General features: G+C 42.5%; 2 protein-coding genes across 8 annotated transcripts in view; both read left to right on the top strand.

Moving 5' to 3' along the window:
• LOC101162288 (homeodomain-interacting protein kinase 3) overlaps positions 1-7,947 on the top strand; it is a 30,766-nt gene extending 22,819 nt beyond the window's left edge. The window contains exons 13-18 of one of the 4 annotated variants that reach the window (XM_078948913.1): positions 113-274; positions 892-1,251; positions 1,344-1,505; positions 1,589-1,860; positions 2,824-2,978; positions 4,030-7,947. In XM_078948913.1, the coding sequence (XP_078805039.1) occupies positions 113-274; positions 892-1,251; positions 1,344-1,505; positions 1,589-1,860; positions 2,824-2,978; positions 4,030-4,572 (1,654 nt within the window). In that variant the 3' untranslated portion in view covers positions 4,573-7,947. Of the gene's footprint in view, positions 1-109; positions 275-891; positions 1,252-1,343; positions 1,506-1,588; positions 1,861-2,796; positions 2,979-4,029 lie in introns of all 4 variants that reach the window. The other 3 variants (XM_023955948.2, XM_023955949.2, XM_023955947.2) reach the window with 3 other exon arrangements.
• A 3,175-nt stretch (positions 7,948-11,122) lies between these two features.
• The window catches only part of kiaa1549la (KIAA1549-like a), a 112,463-nt gene continuing 110,705 nt past the window's right edge, over positions 11,123-12,880 (top strand). For all 4 annotated transcript variants that reach the window (XM_078948912.1, XM_023955945.2, XM_023955944.2 and 1 more), the window contains exon 1: positions 11,123-11,610. In XM_078948912.1, coding sequence (XP_078805038.1) covers positions 11,379-11,610 — 232 coding nt within the window. In that variant the 5' untranslated portion in view covers positions 11,123-11,378. The remainder of the gene's footprint in view (positions 11,611-12,880) is intronic.

Here is a 12,880-nt window from a genome sequence, read left to right as displayed (position 1 = left end):
CAAGCACTGAAAAAAGAAAAAAAGACGTGCAAGACTTTTGCTACCCTATAGGAGTCAGCAAACACTGATCTGCTTCTCACAACTCTACCTATTTTTTTGGTTTTTTAAGCAGGAAAGTTCGTCCACCCAGCAGTCACTATAACACACTGATGCAGCAACCTCTCCTGACCAATCAGATGCCGGCTCTGTCTGCCCACCAGCCAATCAACATTGGCATAGCTCATGTCGTCTGGCCCCAGACTACCGCTAAAAGGAACAGACATGGACACAACAGGTGATGTTGTTGTGCTGCCCTGTCTTATTTAAAAGGAGGAGGTTTTCTCCCTGTAGCAGGTCTAAACAAACTGCACTTGTTCCGTCTTTGTGTAGTTTGAAATGGACATGACCTCGCTGCTGCGTCTGCCTCTGTTAAGAATGGAAAATATTTTCCATGTGTGGATAAAATTTCTTCCCACATTAAATTTCTTTTTAGTTTCAAAATGGCTTAAAGGCCCTTTAGACTTTTTTCAAATGATTACCTGAATGAGTTCCTAAATCTGTTTACTACTTCAGGTTTGACCTCACACCTCAATGATTCACGACAGATTTTTTTTGTGACTCTTCAAGAGCTGTTTAGACTTGCTGGGGAAGTCCTATTCAAGTGAATTTGATTACCTTTGTAGGTTTTAGTGAAGTAGCATTGATGGTCTGAGCTTAAAACACACAACTGTAGAAAAAACAGTAACAAGAAAACAAGCAATCCGGGGATGGAATGCAACAAGCTGCTCATTTATGCCCACAATGTTCTCTAAAAAGATGTCAATTTGGGATTTTTAAATATATTTTAAAGCCTAATAATAATTTCTTATGTTAGCACTCTTACTGATCTTTCCTGTATCCATTCTCCCAAAGGAACCTGTCCCACTACGGTAATGGCTCATGCCGAACGCCCAAAATGGCTGACGTTGTTGGACAGGCAGCAGCTGGACGGCAGCAGCGTCAAGGGGCGGCGTCTCAGGGCGAATCCCGGCAGCCTGACACTCAAAACAAAAACGAGAAAAGGGACGACGCAGAGGAGGAAGCCATCTGTTTTAAACCTGACGCACAGAGTGGAAACCGACGCAGAGGTTTCTCCAGGCAGCCGCTTCGAGATGTGGCGGTCCTCATGGCAGACACGCCAAGCCCCGCCCCCAGCGTGATCAGTATCCGCAGCGATCTGAGCGATGCGGAGGAGGTTGATGGCGGAGATCCTGAGCGATGCCGTCTGAATGAGTGAGTTCAACTTTCTTCCCACCATGTTGGCGTTTTTGTCACTAAATGTGATCGTAGGTGGCCGAATCAATGGAATTTGGGTCATTCTGTAGGTGTAAAGAGGAGTGTGTGTGCGAGGCTTGCCGAAACACCAGCGTGTCGATGGAGAGGGTGTGTTCCCTCAGCAGTCCTGACAGCAGCCTCAGCACCAGCTCTTTTGCCTCCAACTCCCTTCAGTCCAGCCCTTCAGTCTCACCTTGCAAGAGACCCAACAGGTAACTCAAATAGAAGATTTTTTTAAAAAAAAGTTCAGAGACTTTGGTTTGAGTTTGAGTGTGCTGCTCTTATTCCTGCTCAGCATGTCGGAGGACGATGGTCACGAGAGTGGCTGTGACACGGTGGAGGGCTCTCCCCCGTCTGACGCATCCACCTCCCCGAGGGGCAACAGCGCTTACCGTTACCTTAACAACAACAACCGGCCGGCCTTGGCTGCAGTGGTCGCGCCTTTGCCCTCCCCCACAGAGCAGGGCAGGAGTCCCAGAGGGATCCGGACCATGATAGTTCCCCCAATGAGAGTGCAGAGCAACAACAGAAACAGTCGTGGGACAGAAGAGCGCGCTCAGAGAACAAGTCAGTGCACCAGCCTGTTTGTTTAGATGGAGCTGTGTTTAGGTTTCTGTGGAAATTAAGTATGTGTTTTTATTTTTTTTTTACAAGTTTGTGGCCATATCTCACTTTGCAGGTCACATGGAAAAAGAATGGGCCTTCTGCCCCCTAGTGGCTCATAGAGGCCATGACAGGTGATGGAGAAACCAGCAGAGAGCTTCTCAGATTGTCTCGTACCTGATAAATGCATCCACACTGGCTGATGCAGTTTTTGTCTCGAGTCTTTCTGTTTTACTTTTCCTCCTTTTTTTCAAAGTATCAGGTGTTTTTAGGACAGTCTTACTTTGAATTTACTAGAAGCAGGCTTCAGGGAACAAATGCAGGATTTAGGTTGGAGGGAAAGGTGTGTGCATTTTATCAGGGTCTGGACATTTATTTAAAACTCTGCTGGTTCTCAACACAAAACCCCCCAATAGGTCTCTGATAGGAGATCAGTTTTATCAATTTATTTCCAATATTTGTTTAAATAAAACTAATTAAAAACTGATACAGATCAGAGATCAAAGGGTGAACTTTTTCCTTTTGATTATCCCTTCAGCTGTGTGACAAACAGCCTCTATATTCTTAAAAGGCTGATAAATGTTTTCTTTTCTTTCATGTTGCTGTGTTTTTATGTGGACTCATTTATATTTTGATAACTCTTTGATGTCAGACCAAGTTAAAATGGTTTGTCCACAGCGTTTTGAGCTTTTTTGGTCAAATCCTCAACGTTGGAGGGAATTTTCTGAGATAATGCATCATTTTAAAGTCTACATCTCCTCCTTTCAATTCAGAACACTTCTTTGTGTTCTTTCAGCATGCGTTTTAGTTTGAAGTTTTGTTTTGCTTTACCATTTTCAGTTTTGTCGTTCATGAAGACAAACTCTGCTTCTGTTTTGTCTTCTCTTGTCCTCCGCTCAGCTATCTCTTGTCTCTTTTCTGCCTCAGTCTCAGAGTCCTGGTCCCGATCCAAAGGGCGCTGCAACCTTGTGGGACAACAGAGCACGCCCTCGTCTGTCCCCCTCCTTCCATCCGCCCCCCTCCTGTCCCGGCAGCAGAAGGTGGCGGGCCAGCAGCAGCAGCACCCTCTTGGCTTTGGGCAGGTTCGTTTACTTCCTGTCCTGCATCCTTTTAGCTACAGACAGTTCTGTTGAGGCTGGCCTCATAAAATTTACAGATTTCTTAAAACCCTTTTTAAAGATGCATGTCAAGCTGGTCCCGCTAAGGGGAGTATTTAAAAAGGCAGTACATTATGTATTATCACATTAAACCCATATCAGATTCTCCCTGAAAGCTCCAGATTTTCAAAAACATTGAAGAACCAACTGCACGCAGATAAATATCAGGTCATTCTTGGTTGTTTTAACTTGTTCAGGCAGATGTTCACTTCTCCTGATCGGCCATCCAACTGGGCTACGACAAAAAGCAAAAAGCTATCGTTAAGTTCTCAGTATTTTAGAAGATCAGATTTTAAAGAATAACTTTGTGAGAAGTCAATAAATGATAGACATGAATTGTTAAGTTAATGAAGTTGATCAATTCTCTTTTTTCCCGCCCTCCAACAGCCATTGCCTGTCTTAGAGACCTGGACAGGGCAAATGTGACGTCACCCATAGAAAGTGGCTTACTTCTGGCTCCAAATGAAGTTCATTCAGTCGCCATTTTTGCACGATCCAAACACTGCCCAGTTGGGAGTCAGACATTGTTCATAAGCAGTGATTGGTCAAACGTCTGAGTCAACATTCTTATGACAACCCCTCTAGCCAATCAGGAGTGAGCTTGAAAGCAGGCTTCATGAAATCTGTCAAACGTTTTGAACCTTCAGCGTGAGACCACATGCTTTTATTTTGGCTCCATGTTGGTGAGCTTTTAACTTGAAAAACTTGCACTACAAATAGAAATATGAAAAAAAAAAGATTAACAAGAACGTGTTTTTATGAATAGGTATCTGAGCAGGAATAATAATTCTAAAAAATGGAATAATTGAGTAATAGCTGTTTATTTCTTAGCCAGCGGGTACTTCCTGTTTGGAATGTAAGGAGGAGGAGTCACTCAGTCCAGTTCTCATGTACAGTCAGTGTTAGAGATCAGATGTGTGTGTTATGCATTTCAGTAATGATGAGTGTGTGTTTTGTGTGTCATCCTCTTCCTCAGCCCTACGGCACAAACCTGAGCAACAAAGAGTGGAACGGCAACTATGGGCCTCTGCGGCCGCACGCCTTCATCCCGCCCACTGTGCACACCTTCACTCACCTGCACCACAGCAGCCCCACGCACACGTCCGCCGCCCCCCACACCCAGGGCCTGCCCGCCCACACCCTGCTGTCCTACCCCTCCAGCGCCCACCTCACTGGCCACCACCACCCCCACCCCATCCTGCCTTCCCGCCCCCCTCCCCCCCCTCTCTTCCAGCACAGCTACGGTCTCTCGCACCCTCAAGGAGGCGCCCTCGTACACCAGGTCACCTTGGGCATCGCCCCGCACCACCCTGGACACCCTGCTCCCCACCGGCTCCTGCCCTCCCCAACCATCCACCCGCACCATCAGCCTGGCTACGCCCACCACCCACACCAGTTCAAGCCCGCCTTCCCTCCCCCGCCCCCTCCTCACCCTTTCATGGCGTCCCCGGCCGCCTACACAGGCTTCCCTCTGAGCCCCACCAAATTCAGCCACCACCCGCAGTTCTCCTACATCTGAGGGGCAGGCCGGGGCTGCAGCACTGTCTCCCCATGAGGGGGTCCCAGGGGAGATGGAGCGGGGCCGCCACCTGGTCGGGCAGACCCAGCAGCAGAGCACAAAACAAACACTTGTGATGATGAAGAACACAGATGTGGGGAGATTTCCATTTGTACCATAGAGGGGGAATAAAGAAAAAAAACAGTTGTAACCATGAGTTTGAGGACAGCCTCTGCAGAAGGAGGCCTCGCGCCATGACTCTCTGATGTTCGTCAGAGCGGCGTCTGCTCTGAGACGTCCTTCCAAGTCCCATCGGCCAGCGGAGGAGGACGCAAAATGTGGAGGACAACGCCCAGAGAGGAGCTCCAGCTCATTTTCTTCTAAGATGATGTGTTTTGCACAGTGCCTCCCGTCACTGGCAGTTGAGGAAAAAACCTTTCGATTGGCGACAAGAATTTTGTGGTGGCGTTGCTGTGTGTGTTTGAGGGGGCGGTCCGGTCTTTCCTCTCCCTTTATCGTTGTTGCCTTGTAGCACGAGCAAGCTGCTCAGATCTGTAAAGCCATTTGAACCCAGATTGATCGCTCCCGCCGTCGTTGGGGGCAGAGCCTGCTGCCGCCGCCGTCTCGTAGTGCCTTAAAACCACCTTTTATGACGTCGTTCAGGAGCTTTTAGATTGTACATGGAAATGGGCTGGCAGCACTTAACCTTCAGACTGAATACGAAGTGCTTATGGGTAAATGAGGACAAAGTGTGTGGGTTTGTTTTATTCTTGTGTGTCTAACAACTCGGAGTGTGGGTTTATTTAGCTTGAGGCTGCACACATACTGTAGGGCTTTGACTGAATTAGCTTTTATGTACATTAAGGGTGATTTGATATTTTGATAATCGATTTCTATTCACTATAGTACTTAATTCATAACAGTATTGTCACTGTTTACTGTAACTGCAATACAATCTAGATCCTCTGGGTTGCTGTGTTTTTATTTAGGCGTTTTTCTGTTTTAGACGTTGGGAGTGGCTTAGATTCAACTAAAAGAGAGTTTAATGTTTCTACTTTAAGATGCTTCTCAGTGTTTGAAGTAACCTATCGACTAAAAGTATCACTGCTGGGCTTTCAAGTATTCGACGTGTAATCTGTAATTGTTGTGAGACGAAGCTTTTGTCCTTGTATTAAAGCCTGTTGTCAGTTTTGATACATTCCTTCAGGGTGGATGCAAAGCCTCGGTTTCTGTGCTTTGAATTTATGATTTTTTTTTTCTTTTCCTCTCGTTTTCCAGCATGGTGTGAAGCTGCGTGTTTAAACCCCTCATATCAGCTGGCGTTTTTATTTTTTACTCCAATCAGCACCAAAGACTGTTCAGTAATCATTTCCTAAGCATGGTCTATGATATTTCTCCTTCACCTCCAGCATACTGTTGCAGATGTCAATATTGGAATATAATATGAGATCTCTATTTTAAAAGTTAGGTTGAGGTTTTTATTTTCTAGCCACGTTTGGCAAATTGTATTTGGAATGTATAAATATTAAGCTGCTATGTACTGATTATCTGCCACTTCGTAGCTGTGAACTTAGAGGATTAATCTTTCTAGCCTGCATACTCTCCTTTGAATTGTAGTTTTACAACTAGATACAATAGAAGTGGGGTTTTTATTTGGATTCTAGAGTTTATTGAATGCTTATCCTATATGCTAGTGCCTCTGTATATTTGCTCTGTTGTTTTGAAGTGATTGTAAACTGCTGTAATGGAAGTTATAACTTTTTTTTTTAATTCAGTTGCTTTTTGGTGTCTGTGTGTTTTTGTGTGTATTTAGCATCAGTATTTCAAGTGTAGAATGGGTTCACTCTTTGATTCTGTAACCAGTGTGCTGTTGATGTATTATCTTTTTATTTTGATGACACGTTTGGCTTTGTTTTGTTGTTTCTTTTCTAGAACTGTATTTGCAACTCTTCGTACTGTACAACTAGTGCCTTTCTTCAAGCAGCGATGATTATAACATGCTTGGATATCGGAGCAGTCGAACGTCGGTAGATTAGGTCCTTCTTCTGGGGTAGGGGTGGGGGGGAGGCAGCTCTTATTTTCACATCGTGAAACCCCAAAGGTTGTTTTTTAATGGTCAGATGATTTTATTTTGAACAGAATCCTAAGATAGAGCAATTCAGGGAACGTGTTATTCACCAGGAACGCAGTGTAGTACTTAAATCTTAGGGCCTGAATACACACAAACGCAAAGCTTTATACTCGCGCCATGAATGTATTTGGACGTAAAGACATTTGGGTTTTGGGGTTTTAAAAATGTTTCATGTGCATTTCTGTTGGAATGGGGGTCTCAGCGGTTCTTGTTTGTGGCGATTGGTAACGTTTGTGTTTCAGTCAGGGCTTTTTCCAGAAACGCTTTATCCATCGGTCGTCTTTAACGTTTAGGTCCAAAGTCGTCCCGCCTCACCAGATTATTGTATTAAATTATATTGGTTTGCTATTTTACTCTAGTGGTTTAAAAAAAAAAAAAAAAGCTTGTCTAATATGCACTGTCTTGCTTGGATTGCATCTTGGAGTTGTAGCGGTTGATGTCACGGCACAACGCCTGTTTTTTTATCCTTTAACCCTGTGGTGTTCAGGCCTCCTCTGTGATTTCTGCTTGTGTCTGTTGTTTCGTGTCAGCTCAGCACAGGTGACGTCGTAATCCCCCCCCCCACCACTTTGTGGATTGCTGTGGATGAACGATCTCCCCTCCGCGGCAGCGGTGCGTGCTGACCGCACAGAAACTCTGCAGCCAAAGCTGGGTCGACGCATTGATCCCAACTTTAAGGCCTTAAGAAACAAAGCAGGCCGAAACATGCTAAAGCTTTTATGAAGATTTTTTTTTGATGAGATGATGCAAAAAAAAAAAAAAGAAAAAGTCTAGATCCCGATCTGAAGATCTCCTTCAGTCACAGCGCAGAAATCACAACTTTAAATCCTGAATACAAGCTAATTACTGGCCGGAAATTTAGCGTTTAGGCACAAAAACGTGGACACGATTGCAAATTTGAAACTGTTACTGTTTGAATATGTAGAATTGTGTGGCTTTATGATTTTATTCTTTTGATTTGTTTTTGTTGATCTTTTATGCTACACTAGTGTAACTTGTAGCACTGCACTGTGCAATATACAAAACATGAGGATGGAAAAATGATCATTGTTTTTGGATGTAATGAGTGTCTTATTACAGTTTGCAGTCGTCGTCCTCCTTTCCCCTCCTAGTTCTCAGTGAGTTTCAATGTGACCAAGCCTTATGTACTTTGTCACAAAAAAGCGGGTTCCTTCTTGGTGACTCTTACTGGTGAGTGTCAAATTATGAATTTATTGTGTAAGATGTTGAGATTCACTTTGAATAAAAAAAAATCTTATCCTTCATTTACTGTTATTTTTTTTCTAATGGTATTTTAAAGCAAAACAAAAACACTTTGCATTTGATTAACTCTTACAATCAAAATTAATCCATAGAAATTCAGAATGTGTAAATATTTATTTATTTTTGCATGTTTTAGTTATGTCTGCAAATAAAAAAATAAAAAAAAGGAATTTCTGGTCATTAACAATTTTGTAACGTTAGCCAACCAGCAATCATGTCTGTGTTTGATCACAACATGGCTTGTTGGTATTGCAAAATCATTTTGCTGTTAGGACTATAGACAGTTGTAACAAAGATGTGAGGTCTCTGATCTTCATCAGAGCTACGTTTCAGCTGTGAGAGACAAACGTTATGGAGGAAAATAAGAATTCAGTCAAAAGCAAAAGTTCAACTCTTCAATACTTCATCATGTAATCCTAGTTTCAATGACAGAGGTCAAACGGTTCCTGTAGGTTTGAACACACTCTAGCTGCTATTTTGGTCCATTCCTCCATGCAGATCTTCTCCAGAGTTGGGATGTTTTCCTGGGCAACACAGACTTTTAACCCCTTCATGCCTGAATTTATTTCCAATTATCTAAAAGATGTTCTTCAGTGATCTTTTTATTTATTTATTTTGCTCAATTAAGATTTAATGGTAAATGGTAAACTCCCTCCACAGGTTCTCTGTTGGACTGAGGTCTGGAGACTAGCTAGACCACTCCATGCTCATGCTGAAAGATCCAGACACGTTTCATCCTCACTTCTCACTGATGGAAACAGGATTTTGGTCCAAAATGTCACCATACAGGGCCCACGTTCATCCTTTCCTTCACACGGATCAGTCGCCCTGTCCTGTTTGCAGAAAAACAGCCCCAAAAGCATGATGGTCCCACCCCCATGCTTCACAGCAGGTATTATGCCCCTTGAATGCAATACTGCCTTCTTCCCCTTCCAAGCGCATGATAAATATAAATTCTTCAAAAACTGAAAATCTGACAGTTAAAGTGCATTTTTGATTAACATTATAGACCTGTCTTATCTTTTTTAGTGGGAAAACTTTCAGAATCTGTAACTGACAAATATTTTTTTCCCCATTAAACCTCTTAATTTCCAAAAAATATTTAATATTTTTAAGTCATTTTAGTTTTAGGGTTCAACAGCATGAAGGATCAGATGTGATGATCTCAAAATTTTAACACATCACTAAATGTTTTTTTAGTTTGTTTTGATCGTTTAATGTCCAGTGAACTAGAATAAAATGAAAACCTGTTAAAACAGAAAAAAGGAAACAGAAACATGTTTGATAAAATTAAGTAGAAGGAAATAACTACTAATTTATCAATATTTTGTTTAAAATAATAGTACTTAAAGATGGCTTCTTTCTTGTTGTAGACAAACCACATAAATTAGGTTTTGATGCACAAAGCAATGCCGTGTTGTGATGTGGGCACAAGAAAGCTCAATTTGCTTTTGAAGATTGTTTTTGAAGTACAAAAGCAGATTGAACAGCACAAGTAGATGAGAAACTTCAGCTCTTGGAGGAATGAGGTGGCCCAAAAAGAGAATCTATCAGTCAACAAATTACATCTTCTCCATTGATTTCCCCTAATGCCTCGCAAGGCTGGTAGGATGAAACACCCTTGAGAAGAACAAAGCAGTCATTTAGTCTGTCTGCTTTCAGCTTTTCCACATAAGCAGAGCACAGGGAAGGTGAATGTCAACTGTAGCAGAATAAGACTTGCCCAAGTCTTCACTGCGTTTTCATTATTTTATTGTTTATTTGACTGAATAAATTGACTTAGAAGTTTAAGTTAATAAAATATAAAAATGTGCAATGATTGTGGAAATTGCATCAAACGTCTCTTCATAGTGGCAGACCCCAAAAGGCTTTTAATTTTTTTAATTACGTATTCGTCCAAATTGGGATATTTGTTGATAAAGCACAGAAGAGGGACTGTCATTCCTTCAAGTGCCACTAGAGGTCGTCAAAGTAACGCGGACATTTATTAGAGCGCAGATCAGGTGGCACCTGATCTGATTTAAAAATAATAATGCAATCAACAGGAAAGCTGAAAATGGACAACACAAGTGAGTAAAGTTGTATACATTTTTTTTATTGGTGTATGTTTGATTTCTTTAAGTGACCTGTTGAGCGCATACAAAGGCTGTTTCCGTAAAGACGTTAAGCTAGCTGTTGTTAGCAATAAACCCAACCGGAAGTTCATTGGTTTTTTTTTTCAATAATTGGCCTTTTAGCCTTTAATTTGACAAAACTCAACGGAAAGAGACTTATCAAAAAAGAAATACACTAATGCTACAATATGAAGACTTTGAATTGGCAAAGAATAATGATAAACTGCCCCATAAAATTAGGCCTGTGGTTTGACTAATTTGTTTGTTAGGCTTTAATGACAATCACACCAGCTGCAGACGTTTCAAACTGTTTGTTTTTTACAAATTTATCTACCATCTACTTGTGTTGCTCCTTGCTCCTTGCATAGTCTATATTTAGAATTATTTTGTTAAATCGTATCTTTCCCACCCTGTTTGTTTTGTTATTGTGTCACAGTCCACATGTATTGGAGCTGCTGTCTCCTATGCCCTAGAAAATAACACAGGTTTTTGATTTTGGCTAGAAGCTGCAAAAAAAGACCACCACGTGAAAGGCTTTCAGAATGGATCAACAGATGATCGGAGTGGGTCCTATTCACCGCACTTAGCCCACTGACATGCAGTTGTGCATATTCTATAAGAAGAAGCTACTAACATGTCTCATACCAGCCAATAAGTAGCCCTTTATTTTTCACATTTCTATGTCAGAAACGAGTAGGCCTAGAAAGCATAACACGAAAACAAAATATGAAAATGATTTTACAAAAGCTGGTTCTCTTAAAACAAGAAATATACAGATCCTATTTGATAAACTTACTGTTTTATTTGTGTATGTTTTTATAAAATGATGATGAAAAGCATGAATGATAACGATTTATAGTTTTGGAACAGAGTTTTGTGATCATAATTTAAAATGTAATCTTTGAAAAAAAATTGATTTGACAGACCTTTTGATGAACATTTTTCATTTCTTTCAGTAAATGCAAAGTTCTCTAAACTACTTCCCAAATGTGAGATTTGCCCCGTCAACATTGAAGCTCTTATTTTGAAACAGCAGTAAGCTTTTTCCGGCTTCTGTCAGCAGAGATGAACAGCTCCTCGCGGCCGCAGCAGGGACTTCAGATCTAATCCACAGCGCGCGCGCGCAGGATCGGTCACCCCGAAACCTGAAGGAGACGTCCAAAGCCCGGGACTTTCGACGCGGACCCCCGCCGCCTCCGGCGCGCTCATGGAGAGCGGGGCCCGACTTTTCCCAACCGGAGACGGGTTGATCAGATGCCATTGATTCACCCCAGCGGCGCCTGTAGATGCCCCCCATCCGGGAATAAAACGGTCGACCAATGGCTCCCAAAAATGCGCTGCGCTCCAAAAGTACCGGCGGTGGCCCCGGGGTCGCGGGGCTGCGTGACAAGCGTGAAGTAGAGCCGCGCGGCTCCTCTCTGACGGCGTGGATGCGTGAAGCGGGGACGAACGGGAGCAGGACGCGGGCGCTGGATGGGATGCCGGCCCGGTGGTTTGTGACCATCGGCGCGGTGCTGATGCTGATGATGCAGAGCTCCTCAGCAGCTGAAGGTAGGAGAGGATGTCTTCCCTTCTGTGTAATATTTTGATTTTGGAAAAATTCTCCCAATCTGACTTAAGAACATTTTTATTTGCTTTTTTTACACCCTTGTCAGAAAATGGACTTATTTTCAGAAGGAACAGAGCAGCATATGGTGCACTTCAGGCATGGCGGTAGATGCCTTTGGAGCTCTTTGTGATCTCTGAAGGCTTTGGGGTCTCCACAGCTCCACACCGCCTGTTTTCACTGTATTTTTTCTGGCAAATATTTGCATTTACTTATAGGGCTGGGCTTAATGGACCCAAATTCCTTGTTTGCATTTCAATAAATAGAAGGTCGTTAACGTCTCCAAAGGCGCATCCGGAACGAAGCGCACCGCGGGCCGCAGCGCAGCGCAGCGCCACCAGGGCGCTCAGAGCGGCAGCTGTCCAAATTAGGAGGAAAAAGTTTTTTTTTATTCCCTCGTGGAGAGCTGAGCCCCGAGCTCCACGATGTCGAGCAACATCCGAGGAGGACGTTTCTTAGTCAACACAAATGAATAATTCATGGTCGTTCATGCTGCACGCATCCAAGGGAAGAACAAAAATGGCAGCAGAGATGTTTACCATGTCTTTTAGTCACATTCTTGCCCACAGCTTCCCTAAAATGAGCACGTGCTTTGGTGGGAAATCAATTACTGACATATTTTTTTTAAATGGAATTTTATGGATGGAGTCTGTGGTGAAAGCCATCTCCTGGATGAGATTGAAGGAGAAGAGCCGCTCACATGTGCAGGTTAAAAAAAGAACAAGAGGTTCAATTAAACTTGACCTCTTCAGGAGGATTTTAGTTTCATTTTGAAGACATTTTTATCATCTCTTGCTGAATTTTTCCATACATTCAACTGACTAAAGTCATGTTTCGGGCTGCAGCAAGTCTAAAGAGGTCTGAATATATTCACTACATAAAACAAACACAAGTACCTATATAATAGGAATTCAAATGGACTAAAAATAGCCTAAAAATGTAAAACCAGCTATAAACATTAATGGTATTTAACAAACAATTCGTTTTTTTTTAATTCGTTTTTTAGTCGCAAATAATTCATGGCAATACAAACAAGTAAAACGAACAAATTCCATCAAAAAGTCTCCATTTCTGGTTTGCCACATCAAATCATCTGCATTTGTGATTTATAAATAAAAATATGTTGTTTTTCTGAAACTATGATCACACCGCCCTCAGCATCACGTGTTGAAGTGACGTCGTTCTCTGAAAACTCTTACATAAATTCACGTTTTG

The sequence above is a fragment of the Oryzias latipes genome, chromosome 6 (assembly GCF_053564925.1).
Source record: "Oryzias latipes strain Hd-rR chromosome 6, Olatipes_Hd-rR_3.1".
In the NCBI taxonomy this organism is placed as follows: domain Eukaryota; kingdom Metazoa; phylum Chordata; class Actinopteri; order Beloniformes; family Adrianichthyidae; genus Oryzias; species Oryzias latipes.
This window is presented reverse-complemented; position numbering and strand designations above follow the sequence as displayed.